Raw genomic sequence first — 14,582 nt, 5'->3', positions numbered from 1 at the left:
CAGGGGCAGGGGGCAGGGGGGGGCCCTTTGGGGGCAGCATTGAGATGCATGGCTGGGCCACAGGTACGGTGGCCTGTGTCCTTGCAAGCAGGAACAAGTGGCTGGGATATGCTGCAGGGCTGTGGGGACTAAGGGGACTGAAGGTTGGGAGTGAAGGGGACCAGCAGGGCTGGGGGGGCAGGGGGCTGTGGGTCAGGAGTGAGAGGCACTGACAGGGCTGGGGTGGCTGTGTCTTGGGAGTGGGGGGTGCCAGGGGACTGTGGGTCGGGAGCATGTTCACTTTTTGAACCAGAAAGGCAACTAGACCACTGGAGTGCCCTATACCAGGTGGTAAGGGGTGATAGAGCATGCCTCACAGCCTGCTGGCCACTTCAGAGAGCTGAACACAAATGATTCCCCTAGCCTTGCCTCCTCTTCAGCCTCCAGTCATCTCAGGAGGGGATGTGGGGGGAACCCTCCCCAACACCAGACCCCCAGCTGGGGTGTCCCTGGCACTGGGGAAAGGGGGAAGCTCCCAGTGGGGCATTTCTCTCTTCTCCCTTTGCCTCCCAGTCTGGACCAGCCCAACTCTGCACTGGGCCCCCAGCCAGGGTGTCCCCGGTGTGGGGGAAAGAGGAAGTGAGAAGCCTCCAGTGGGGCATTTCTCCCTCTCTTCCCCCCCACCACCCCCAGACGCAGAGGTGGGAGCTGGACGAATCGCTCAGCCATGCTCCCTCCTTGGTTGGCTGAGAAGGGAGTGGTGGGGGGAAATGCCTCCTCTCCGTCCGGCTCTGAACCTCCAGCCAGGCTGTGCTGGGTGCAAGGAGGGGGAAGAAGCCCTCAGCGGAAGCCTTTTTTCCCTTACTACTTCCTCCTTAGCCAGTCTGCTAGCCAAGGAGTGTGCATTGCCTTGTGATCACCCCAGCTCCTGAGTTGAGCAGGGAGGAGTAAAGCCCTTGCTGTGGGCTTTCCTGCAGCTGAAAGCTGTGGCGATCACCCAGCCATGTCCCCTCCTCCACCAACAGGCTGGCTGAGAAAGGAGTGGGCAGTAAAATGGTCACCACTGCAGGCTACTTCCCCCCTGTGCTGGGTACATCCTTGCTGGGGGTCCACAGCTGAGTGGGAGGGAGCCTTTTCCCAGCCAGCCTGGGAGGCATGTGGCCAGGTGAACACCCTGGCTCCCAGCTGTGGGGAAGCCTGCAGTGGGGGCTTTACCCCCCCACCCTGAGCCAGGAGCCAGAGAAATCCCCTTGCCACACCCCATCCCTAGCTGTCAGGCTGGCTGAGGAGAGGGAATGGGGAGGAAAAATGTCATTCTCCACCCCAGCTCCTGACCCCCAGCCAGGCTGTACTCAGCAGGGGAAAAGCCAACAGTAGGAGTTTACTTCCCCAACCCCTGTCGGGAACCAGACCAATTTCCTTGTCAAGGAGGGACTGGGGAATCCTCCTGCCTCCTGTCTGCCTGGGATGAAACAGCCAACCCCCCCACCCCTTATAGGTGGGGGCAAGGCTGCCCTGTTCTGCTGGAGTAGAGAGCACAGTATAGGTGTGCACAGCATCCTGGGATGCTGGAGGACTGTGATTTAAGTTAAATTGGGAGGAGATCTGGGACAGAAGTTCCATAAACCAGTTTGACTTAAATCAGTTAATTCTGATAACTACATTAAACAGGGTTTATCTTAAACCAGTTTTGGCTATTTTGAAAGCAGTTTATGTGCACTGAACTTCTGTTATGTAACAGGTTTAAATCAGTTCCTGATCACTTAAACAGGTTTCTGTGTAATTTCTGTTCCTAGCCAGGGGGTTAGAGCAGCCATAATGTTTTGCTCTCCCACTACTGCAGCTGCCTGTATTTTCCCTGGGAAAACAGCATACCTACTGATATTTTCAAGGGGAGATCTTCATTCTGCCTTTCAAAATAGAAGTGTGTGACTTATTTGTGGGCATTTTATATTCAAGAAAACACAGTAGTTGCTATATTTGAATTAGTTTTTGTTTTGTCCTTCCAGCTAATGCTCTGTACTCTGCTGTATGTTTGCTTGGGACTGTTTCAACACCTAGCATATGTAGCAGTCAGGTTTAAGGCACCATTCAATAAAAGTTTATTATTATACAATTTCCAGTGTCTTACAATATGCATACTGATCACCAAATGCAGTAGCAGAATGCTGGCTTTTCTCTATCATAGATCTAATATTTGCACCAAATATTTGTATCATTTGTATGGTCTACACTATACATATATAGGACGATATAATGGCTTCCCTTAATACGCATTTTATATTGCTTGCTTTCTGTCGTCTTCCCACACATTTTTAAACTGCTGTATCATTCACAAAATTGAATATCTTTCTGGATTCAGGAAAATATGGAGGTGTAGACAAACTGACATGGGTCCTTGGTCTGTGTGGTCATTTCAGTGCAAAATATGTTTATTACATAGACTATTCTTGTACACTCCCTTGAAACTGTTTGTCTGCTTGCAGCCAGCTAAGGCCTTCCATGATGCAGCACTTACTGAGGAGATTAGTGTTTGATGTTCCTCTACTAAATGAGCATGCAAAGATGCCTCTTAAGGTAAGTGAAGTTGTGTAGTAAAAGTGTATTTGAATCGTGATAAAGATATATTTGAATCATCTTTTACAGTGTCATGTTTTCAATATAAGACCTGGCTTCCCTCCACATAGATGCCTACTGGTATGATATCCCTCTAACAAAAAATAAGACAATACATTATTATATATTCCAACCAGTAATTCATATTTCTGTTTTACTTTACTTCCATCCAAATTAAAACGCAAAGTCCATGCCTAATCTCTCTGGCTCGCTGTTAAAAATCCTGCCATTTCTTCAATCCCTTGTAGGAGGAAACAAGATGAAAAAATGGACAGATAGCTGATTTCAAAGCATAAATAGAATAATATTATAGGAACCTTGGCTGGGGTGAGGCTCCATGTATCAGTCTTTCTTCTCTAAAGAAATTGACCTGTTTTCTGTGTGTTTCTCTGAAAAGTTAGTGGAAACCCCTTTTATTTCTACCTTAGAGCTTGTTTTCAAGTGTAAGTATTTCACCATCTGTTCTTGGTATTGTTTGCAGATCTTCTCCACAAAGGGATCTTTCTTTCCTTACTTAGGCAATGGCCTCATTAGGGAATCACTGGAATTTAGCCTTAGAGTTCCAGGAGTGGAGTGATTCATGGTCATCACACTGCTTTTTCAGTGAACAATGAAAAATCTTTTCTTCTGCTTTCTTGTCTGGGTTTTTTTTGATACTTCCTCTGCAGTGCTTTCCTGTACAGTTTTGAACAAGGCATATCTGCTATTCTCCTTCTCTGATTTGGCCTTTTCTTTCTCATTTCTTAAGAAGCAGGCTATGCTTATTTGCATCCTTCTACTGTTGCACTACTTTGCTGACTAGACTACACCTCAGAATTCTGCAGATTTCTCCTAGCTGGACTCTTTGACCTCATCAGAGGAAGGGATGCCATTCTGTCCCAAGGTCAGGACCTCATTACAGGCATGAGTCAATACTTAGAATCTCTCTCAAAGCTTTTAGAAATGTAAGACTGTGTCCCATTAGGGGCAAACCACTTAGATGGGGAGCCTGGTTTAGTTCTTAGTTGGGATTAGATTGTTTAGTGCCTGGAGGAACATCTTATAAATATTGTTGTACTAGAACTGTATGTCTTTACCTAGGCCCTGTCCACCTGAAAGTTGGAGCCATTCTCAATGGTTCTCTGTCTTGACCTACTGGAACAAATAGTATTGTGTTTCAATCACATCTATGCTTTCTTGCTAGAATTTATGGCTGAGGATTGTCTCGCTCTGGGAAAACATTTTGTTTCCTTGGGCAACAGGGGTTTGGTTTTATTACTACCCTACCTCAGCCATACTGTTGAATAGGAAGAGAGTAGGCCTCTCTGAAGTGGCAAGTATTTGATTTGGATTCTGCCAATTCAGAGGGACAGTGATTCAATTCAGTGATTCAAATCACTGTCCTGATTTGATCTGGAGATTTTGGCCACTGAATCAGCCGATTCAGTGATTCAGCCATAGAGTATAATGGGGGATCACTAAAATACCTATAACTTTGACTTTTTTTTGAAGATTTGGATGAAAACAGTAGAGGTGGTAGCCCCTCCTGAGGGCATGAAGCCTGCCAGGTTTCAAGGAGGTAGGTGCAGGGGCTTCTGTGAAAGTGCACTTCAAGCTGTTGACATCAAAACTCATGTCGTGTGTGTGTTAACTGGGTTTCTGGTTGTAACTGTGTTGGTCTATGGAACAGGCAGTCAAGGTTCTTTGAGTTAGATATAATATCTTTTATTAGACCAACTGAATAGTTGTAGAAATATATCTTGGCAAGCTTTCAGGTTTAAAAACCATTTGTCAGGCTGAGGGAGCATCAGCAGTTGGTGTGTGCTCTTCCTGGATGGAATGGATAGTAAAGAAGCCAGAGGCTGGTATGCAGGCAAGAAATCCAATCAGTGAAAATGTAAATTGAGGCATTAGGGGGTGAGAGAGAGTCTCGGGGGAGGGGAGGGGGATTTAGCAGGTAAAAGTAGAGAGGTACCTTGGGAGTCAGATGTCAGGCAGTTTATAGCGTATCATAAATCCAATATCTATATTGAGTCCATGAATTTTTGTATTGAGGAGGTTGATGAAGTGAAGTTCGTAGGTTTGTTTGTGAAAAGTGTTTTTAAAATTCAAACAAGCACCGAACTTCACTGACCTCATGACCAGAAGCAAACTTCCTACACCCAAGATGCACAGAATGGATCCAGACTGTGCCATGATAAAAAATGCAAAACCTGCCAACATATTTCTAGTACCCCCACAATTACTACACCCCACAACAGAACCATCACCATTCCTGGATCTTACAGCTGCACCTCCAGAAATGTTATGTATCTCATCCAGTGCACCAAGTGCCCTGATGGAAAATGCATAGGAGAGACCAAACAACAACTGCACGCTGGAATGAATGTACACTGGACATCTATTAAAGATAAGAACCACTCACAAGAAAACCACTCTCTTTCTAATCTCTCAATCCTGATCCTCAAAGGGAATTTACAAAACACTTTTCAAACATAAGCCTATGAACTTCACTTCATCAACCTCCTTGATGCACTCATGGACTCAATATAGACATTGGATGTATGACGTACTGTAACCTGCCTGACGTCTGACTCTCTAGGAACCTCTTCACTTTTACCTGCTACATCCTCCCTCCCCACTCCCTCCCAGCCTGTCTCTCACCCTCGGATGTCTAAATTTACATTTTCACTGGCTGACTTTCTTGCCTGCATACCAAGCCTCTGGCTTCTTTACTATTCATTCCATCCAGGAAGAGCACACACACCAAATGCAGATGCTTCCTCAGCCTGGTGAGGGGTTTTAAAACCAGAAAGCTTGCCAAGATATAGTTCTCCAACTAATATAAAAAATATTAGATTGACCCAAAGAACCTTGTTTGCCTTGTGTGGGTTAAGGCAGAGTGGGATGAATGTAACAGGGATGGTAGCCTGTAACAGGGGGCCTTCCTGGTGCCAGTTACATCTTGGCCCACCCACCTGTTTCTGGGCCAACCACCTACCCATTTTTTTTCTGCCACGCCTTGATCTAAACTGATTCAGATTATACCCAGGTGGGAGGCTGTGCATTTATGCCCCTGACATCTAGAGGTAACATCTTTTCCGCAGCTCCGTACCTTCCATACACTGACGCCCATGCCTTGCACATTGCATCCTTCACCCCCTCCAGCTGTGGTCCCCTCTCTGGGAACTTTGGCTCCCCCTTAGACCCTGGCCTCACCTTCAGGCCAGTCAGAATCCCAAGCCTCTTGCTCTGTGCATTCCTTGCAGTGGGCCCCTGGCCCCTTGACCCCCACTTTGGGTCCTGGCCCCAGCACGGACTAGTTGAAGGTACCTCAGGTCAGATCTGAGCCACCTGCCTGTTCTCATCCTCACAACTCCACTGTAACCAGTAAGCCTCAGGGCTCTCAAAGATCTTAAGGTCTGGGCTTTTCCCAGCCAGGACTGTGTATGCATGTATGTGGTTACCAGGTGCCTCCTACCCACTTTTCACCAGGGAGGTTCATGGTCCTGGCATTTTCTGGGGCTGCTGCACCACTGGCAGTCCCACCAGGCCTCCAGACCCTGGCAGGGTGCAGTTTTAGGTTATGCCCGGGACCTGGGGCCTCTTCCTTCCCCACAGCCCCAGTTCATATCTCCAAGAACATCCTGGCATGGGAGCTCAGCGGGGAGATGTTCTTCCCCTTCTTGCTGGTAAAAAAATAAACTGCTGCCTCCAGCTCTGAGAGCGGTCATTAAGTGGTAGTGAAAGCAACTAAAGAAAGGAAATAGGTGCACAGTGAGGAAGGTGGCACTTTGCATGTGGAGCTTGGGGAACCCCAGCAGTGAGTGGCTCACCTTCAGGAACACCAGGTGCTCCACTGAACGAGAATCCAAGGAAGTGCGGTTGGGTGTCAAAACATTACCAGCAATGCTGAACACCCTCTCTCTTAGAACACTGGTTGGTGGACAGGACAGGTGTTCCTGGGCAACCATGGGCAGATCCTACCACATCTACCCGTGGGTTGCTCAGTAGGCCAAGGGGTCGCATAGCAGTGGCTTCACATCCTCGGTGAGATAGGTAGCCACCGAGGCCTCTGAGCTTCCTACCAGATGGTGGGGTCTGGTGCCCTTGGCCCACATTGGCATTGGCTGTGGTGGAGGAGATTGGCTGGTGCTTGGAGTGCTAGTATGGGACAGTGGATCCCCTCTTCCGCACCCTCCCACCTCTGCCCTTCTGCCTCCCTGACTGTTCACCAGTACCTCTGTCCAGTGATAGAGGGTTTTGCTGCTGCAGATGCTCCCCTTCACCCTTGGTTCGCACATGCCTGCTGGCATGTGGACTGTACTGGACCGTAAAGAATCCAGCCATTTTTTGATGCCCTCCTTCAGGATCTTCACCAGTGCCTGCACCTCTGATGAAAGCAGCTTGCCCCAGTCAGGAACCTTGATCCCCTGGAACTTCTCCATTTGATTCTCAAGATCCTTCACTATGGGGATCACTTGGTTAGGTAGGGCATTGCCAGCACTGAGGCTCTCAGTGGCCTCGAGGAATGGCTTGAAGACCATCAAGATCTGGAAGATGGTATCCCACTCTGTTTTGTTAAGGGGGCCGCTGATTCCAGTCTCCCCAAGCAAGGTCATCTCATGTATGGTCTTCTGTTGCTCCGCAAGACTTTCCTGCATAAGGTATGTGGAGTTACACCGAGTCTCCCCATCCTGCATGATTTTGTGATGCGGGATGCTCAGCTCTACCTGTTTCTCCTGCAGCATCTTGCCCTGTTTGTTGCTCCAGTGGAAGTAGCCCATCACCTTCCTGCATTTTGAAATGAGCTGGCTGGTCATGGTGTCCCTGACTATGAGGTGGAACTTGTGTGCCACAAAGCGAATGCCAACAAAGTTGGCATTGTGCACTGCTTTGACCTTATTTGCCCCTTTGTCAGTGACCACGTACCCGTGGGTGAGCTCAGCTTGCCCAACGAGTCACCCCTGCAGCATGCAGTTCCTGGCCACCATGATCTCCCTTGCCATGTGGGACTTATCTATCACCTCTGCTTGAAGGCGAGCCCACCGACACCCTGACAGTGCCGGTGAGGGAGAGGTAGGCATGATCTCCACCTCAGCTGCTCCAGATATTTGAGATGAAGTATAAAACTACCTGTGGCCCTGCCTTCTGCAGCTCCTCCCTCAAGTACTCCCTGCATGCCTCATACAAGGAGGGTACCACTGTCCTGCTAAAGGTGGTGCAAGCAGGCCCTTGGTAGGGTGAGGCCATGAGTGCCATGAGCTGCCTGAACCCTGGACACTCAACAAAGGAGAAGGGCTGGCCATCCAGAGCAAGCATTTCCCCAGTGCTGTAGGTGACCTTGCTTGCCTTGGGAATGTGCCCCCCTTTGTCTCCACCTTTCCCCCACTGGTCCAGGGTGGCCTGCCTCTGCTTCTTGGGGACAGGGGCTTTGGAGCAAGAGTGGGACTTCTTTTTGGGCACACTCCAACTGGTGCCAGGCTGAGGAGGAACAAGGGCAAGGGTGTGCTGCCTCCTGAGATGCAGCAGCATCGCTGTGGTGGTTCAATGTTTCTTGTCCTTGCCCTGACTGATCCGCTTTTGGTAGTACTGGCAGGTAGCATTCCTGGGATCATCTGTCACCTCAAAGTGATCCCACATGACACTACCCACCTGCTTCTGGGTTGAGGGTGGGGATCCTGCCTTATCCCCTTCCTCACCAGGCAGAAGTACAACAACAGGAGGAGCTGAGCCACCTGCCTTCACAACCTGCTTTGAAGTGCCTTCCAGAGAAGGAGACCTGCCTGTAAAGAAAGTCTGAGGAGTGTGGAGCACAAACTTAGATTCCCTCTCCTTCCCCAGTATTTCATTGGCTATGGCACTCAGGCCCCTTGCTTCTAGATCCAGCTCCTCCTCTGGCACTGGAAAGCTTATGCTAGGAATTGACATTGGAATGGAGAATGTCATGCTGCTGCTGGCTGTGGTTACTGGTGGTGCTGCAGGTGCAGACACAGCTCCCACCTCCTTGCTCCCAGTAGCAGTAGCACACTACTTGCTGCCAGGAAAGAGGGTGCGTCTATGTTATGGGTGGGGGGGGCAGAACTTGCAGCAGCGTTCCCTCTGCCCCCTCTCCCTTCCTTGCCACAAGACCTGGCACCTGCCTTCCAGCATGCCTCATGTTGTTTGGTATGCTGCAAAATGATTGTGTGTCTGTGTGTAATATATGCTGTGCTTTCCTGCACAGTGCTGACACTGTCAGGGAAAACACAGATTCCTTTTTGTGGGAGGGAAAGAAAAAACACTAACAAGAACAAATAAGAGATTTTGGGGGAAGAATAGGATGAAAGGAATGGATAACAATAGGGATTGTAGGCAAGGGTAAATAGGAAAGTATTGGATAAAACTTGGTAGCCAGAGACTATCTGCTACCAAGCCAGAGCCCTTCAGACGCTGCTGCTGCAACAGAGAGACAGACATACAGCTCACAAAAGGCACACAGATGAGTTCACACACAGCCTCGTATGTTGTTTCTATGCACCTCCCTCAGAGCACTGTGATTGGAAGAGAACTCAGAGAAAGATCAGAGTCACTGGCCAGCTACAGCTGTCAATATCAGAGCAGTCACCCGACCTCCCCCTTCCTCTTCTCAGTTTCTGTTTCCTGCATGTCTGCCTTCCAAATCTCCGAATCGTTTCCGAATCGATTTGGAGGCTTTGATTCAATTTGGAGCTTTTATGGGTCTCTCAATTCGATTCAGATTTGTAGATTTGGCTGTCAAATCAGGCTGAATCTCCTCTGAATCTAATTGGCTACCGAAGCTTCTCACAACCCTAGAAGAGAGTCCCTGCTAGGCAGGGAGGTGGGCTTTAGGAAGAAGGATTATTTTTGGGGAATAGTTGAGGCAAAGCCAGCATTCTGAGCAGGAAGACGATACTCTTAGATTCTTAAATATGGAGGTCTATTCATTGCAGCTTTGGTATTGCTCTTATTGACAATAGATTGGATTGCTGTGGTACAGATGGGAAAGTTTGCATACTTCCACTCAAGTCTTTGATTTCAAAATAGAATACTCACTCTCCTCTAGGAGTGGGGTTGGGAAACGGGTTGCCTCTGACTCTCACTTCTGAAAGATTCTCAGAAGAGTCAAATGGACAATGCTTATGTTATTACATATGGCTCCATTCTATTTGTAATAGCCATTGGTTTTTTGGATATGCTGATTTAGATTTCTGCTCTAAGAGCTGTCAGACTATACCTGTGTAGTCTGACAGCTAAACAAAATTAATCTGTGACAGAAAAAAAGTCTCCACAGAAATATCTTCTTTCTTGGATATTGTCTTGTTTGTGTTAGCCTAAGAAACTTTAAAAGTTAATGCACTTAATCCGGAACAATGAATCAGAAACTGCTGCATGTATGGACTTACTTCCAGATGTGAGAGAGATTCAACACCTATTTTTTAGGAACTCTATCCTTTGCCAAAGATTGGTCTCACCAACACATACTGAAATTTGTTTTGAGAAAAGAGTTTTGAAATAGCACTCTTGCAAGTTCAAGTTTCTGCAAGTACCGTGATTTTATGCATGTAACAGAGATTTAAACTCTTTTACTATTAAATATCTGTTTCTTCTAAGAAGCCCTGATTTAAGCCAAGAGTTCTTCAACAGGAGAATGGTATAATTCTGAAAATACTTGAATCCGTGTCAGCTGTGCTTTTGGAACTTCAAATATGTACAGTTTTCTCTTTGATTGTTATCAAGTCTTCCCTTCCTTACCAACAGGATGTTTTTGAAGATTCTAAAATAATATGTCTATTTATACTATGAATATTTGCAGTTTTCTAGGTAGGATTTGTTCTGACAATTTGCAAAAAAGACTCCTATACCCCTTATACTGGCTGTAATTTTAAATATTTCATTTACGCGGAGTCATCTAATCTTCATTAGCCTATGCTTTTTCTCTAACATACCATTACAGAAAACTAGAAATAAGAATTTATTTGTTTAAGAAACTTGTCATTCCATCCCTGAGGAAAAACTCCCTACCTCACCTTCTTTGAATTAGAATAGGATTGGTTTTTGAACCACTTTGTAGGCATAATATCAGTCAACTATCAGGGCCGCAAAGAAATTTCCCCTCCACTGTTAATTATTTATTTATTTTTGGCTGTGGGTAGGTTAATGCTAAAATGTATGATGTTGCAACTTAGAAGGTACTTTCTTGATAACTTGTCATTATAAGCAACTTAGGAGAATTCATGCCTTAAAGAAGAGAAGGAAGAGGCTTAGGGCTCCTAATGCACGGAGTCCATCTGCCCTAATTATCATGTTGTAGGATGATTCTAGTCTTATACCATGTGGACTGGGGGAGGAGTAATAAATTGAGAGTAACCGTCCATTAGAGCAAACAACTGTAGGGTAAAGGATAACTGCACTGGACGAGCTATTGTCAAATAGTTCCAAGAGCTGTTAAAATGTTTGCAGCATAATTAAAACCACATTCCAGTCTAGTCTCGTCCTCCCCTGCCCCCAGTGGTGTCTGGGTCACTTATTGACAGTGTTCAGAATAAAACCTAGAATGTGAGATCTTTATTCTAGTTAATTCCAGTTAAGAAACTGCTGATTTCAGTGAAGCAGGGATTTACTTAAGCAACACCAGATGTTAAAATAGGTGTTTCTTATGATTAAGAAGTTACGTCTCTGGAAACTGCAACTCCCCCCTCACGCCCCACCCCCACCAAAAAAAACCCAACCCCAACAAAAAACATACAAAACCCCCCCAAATTAACTTTAAGAATTGGGATACTGTATAATCTTTAGATATCACTTATATTTCATTAATAATACTTTTCCTTCTGGGGTTCTACAAACATATAGTATTTTATGGTGCCAGTAGAAGTGTGAGGAGGTTGCTCCATGTGCTGAAATGACAGCGTGCTGGAGCAGACTTGAGTCTGCTGGACAGTGCTAATTAGCACACTCCAGCCAGACTCATCTCATGTATCAGTCTCCCCGTGCTTCAAAATGGTGGTAGGGATGCTTTAACTAAAGCTCATTCCATGAGCTTTAGTTAAAGTGCCCCACCACCATTTTGAAGCACAGGTTGGCTGATACTCTGAGGGAAGAGCCATCCTGGCGGGGGAGGGGTGAATCAGGGTGACTGTCCTGGGTCCTGCACTTTGGGGGGCCCCACAGAGCTGGGCAGAGTGATTGTGGCAACTCTGCCCTGCCGGCTTCAGATCTGGCCACTTGCTACCCCTGCCCCTGCCGCTGGTGCTGCCACCTATGGCAGTAGCGGCTTCTTCACATCCAGGGCACGAGGAATTGGGGCAGGGGTTGGGGTGGGGCTCCACATGAGCTGATTTGCTGATTTGCCCCAGGCCCTGCACCCTGCTTGGGTCGGCTCTGTCTGCAGGCACTTCAATTAGAGTAGTTCTCAGAGCCACACTAATTAAAGCGCCCCACCCCCAGAGCACATGTAAAAATGTCCATGGGGACTAGTGTGTTCAGAAATGCTACCCCTGAAAATGTATTGTTCTGGTGAGTAATTTTGGGGGGGATTGCACAGTGGTTGAATCCTAGGGTGAATGAAATAGAACACATTATATTATTTTTTATACTTTCAATCTATTTTCTGTTTTAGTTGCTGACAAATCATTATGAAAGATGCTGGAAATATTATTGTTTGCCAGGTGGATGGGGCAACTTTGGTGCAGCCTCTGAAGAAGAACTTCACTTATCCAGAAAATTGTTCTGGGGAATTTTTGATGCCCTGTCTCAAAAGGTAATTTTTATATCTATTTTTTCATGTTCACAAGCGAATAATGAGCATTTATATTAAACCTACTTAGTTGAAATGTGGTAGAATGACTGTATTAATTATACCAAAATTAATATTTAGTTATTATAAATTATTCTAAATGAATTAAGAAAAATATATACATGAGAATTAATATGAAATTTTAACAAAGCACTGCATAGATAGGGAGAACTAATATAGTTCGTACTTTATTATGATATACTAGTGAATTGCCTGCCAAGAATGACGGGGAGGGGAGCCAGGCAGGGATGGAGCACTGCCACCCACTACCCCATGCTGCTGTTGCCTTCCAGGACCAAAGGCGGGGGTGGGGGAAGCTTGCCTCTCTGTCCCCCTCTGCCAGCACCCCATACCACTGCTGCCTCCAGCACTGCTGGTCTCCCCACCTCTCCCCCTCCCCCCGGCCCTGCTTCTCGGAGGTGGTGGAGCATCACCATAATGGGGACAGAGTGGGAGGCGGGGTCACTGAGGCCAGTGCTGCTGGCCTCACCCCCCTGCTCTATCCCTTCCGTCATGGCAGCGCTCTGCACTCTGTTTTTTTGACTAACCAATTAAAGTGCTCCAAGAGTGTTACAGATAGACAGACTAAGCCCTGTATTATATAAGAATTATGTAGCTAATCATAGATGTATACCTAAAAGATCCTTAAACAGTTTAGATATAAGTTTGTCAAGGAATATGCTTCTTTCATGATAACTATTATAATCCCTTTGAAAAGCAAACTGATATGTATCTTATATTAAATGGCCTTCCTAGTTAAATCTTTTTTTAATCTATGTTTTTGCTACCCTGAAATCAGGCAGAATGACATTTGCAATACCGGGAATCCTCAACAGTCTTAAAAAATGCATTGGTTAACACCAAATCTCTTAACCCAGTGAAATTTTTAGTTCAGTAAACATTAATCCTTCTCCCCTCACATCTCCTAGGGTCCTACACCTCCCTATTTTCTCTGTCTGACGTTGGAAAGAAGAGGGGTACTTTTGAATGCACCCAGAAGGTCATCAAACTCAGGCTGTTGTAGCCCAATGAGGGGAACATTTATAATTCTTGTTCATATAAATAATACTTTTCGTTTCAAAGAACTGGTCAATAAGTATGAATAAGTAGGCTTCTGTATTGTATATTGTATGGTATAAATGGTAAAATATCTGTTATATAGTGGATCCAATAAATAACATCTCTTTAGGACTTTTTAACATGTTATAGGTTTTTCTTTAATACTATTGAACTATCCCAGAAGTCTCATCTGTGCCTTAACTAAGCAAGAGTTGGATAATGTTCTTGTACATTAAGCACCGGTTCTTTTGCCTTTTTCTGTGTGAAGGAGGAAATGTTTTTTGTTTTGTTTTGTTTTGTTTTCTGGTGCCTGACCTAGTTAGGATCTCTCTAGTATTATAAACCTTTTGGTGTATAGCAAATCCACGTGCTTGAGGAAATGTTGAATATTCCTCATTTTATTCTATTTATTGGACTTTGTAAGCACCCAATCTTGTTCTCATTGAAATTAATATTTTCCATTGATTTCCATGGTGTTATGCTTCATTCTTAACTATAGCTTCAATATTAAGTTATTTTTGATTGTTGCTGAAACAGTTTCTTTTATTTTCAGAAAAGAGATTTGATTTCACATTGTGCAAGATTGGTTTCATGTACAACTAGATCAATTTTTCCAATAATGAGCCTGATATCCATTCACCAGTATTGTTTTATTTCATGTTTATTCCACAGAAGTATGAACAAGAGCTATTTAAACTGGCCTTGCCTTGCTTGAGTGCAGTTGCAGGGGCTCTACCACCAGACTACATGGAATCAAATTATGTCAGTATGATGGAAAAACAATCTTCAATGGATTCAGATGGGAATTTTAACCCGCAACCTGTTGATACATCAAAGTAAGGGCATTTTTTATAATAGCTGCTTTTACCATTAGTAGACATGAAGGCTTGTAAATGAATTAAATGTATTTAATGTATTAGATGTAAATGTATTAAATAACACTCTTTCATCCATCCCCACTTAATTAGAATTATAGAAAATTAGGGTTGGAAGAGACCTCTGGAGGTCATCTAGTCCAAACTCCTGCTCAAAGAACGACCACTCCCAACTAGATCGTTTCAGCCAGGGCTTTGTTGTAATGGGCCTTAAAAACCTCCAAGGATGGAGATTTTATTGCTTCTTTAGGTAACCTGATCCAGTGCTTTACCAC

The 14,582-nt window shown here is 45.4% G+C and overlaps 1 protein-coding gene across 1 annotated transcript in view; it reads left to right on the top strand.

Moving 5' to 3' along the window:
- Positions 1-14,582, top strand: part of RYR2 (ryanodine receptor 2) — an 810,210-nt gene that overhangs the window by 592,007 nt on the left and 203,621 nt on the right. The window contains exons 51-53 of the mRNA XM_019549810.1: positions 2,466-2,556; positions 12,197-12,337; positions 14,105-14,268. Of these exons, the coding sequence (XP_019405355.1) occupies positions 2,466-2,556; positions 12,197-12,337; positions 14,105-14,268 (396 nt within the window). The remainder of the gene's footprint in view (positions 1-2,465; positions 2,557-12,196; positions 12,338-14,104; positions 14,269-14,582) is intronic.

Source organism: Crocodylus porosus, unplaced genomic scaffold (assembly GCF_001723895.1).
Source record: "Crocodylus porosus isolate Cpor-Errol unplaced genomic scaffold, CroPor_comp1, whole genome shotgun sequence".
Classification (NCBI taxonomy): Eukaryota; Metazoa; Chordata; order Crocodylia; family Crocodylidae; genus Crocodylus; species Crocodylus porosus.
The sequence above is the reverse complement of the archived record's forward strand: the minus strand, read 5'-3'. Positions and strand labels throughout refer to the sequence as shown.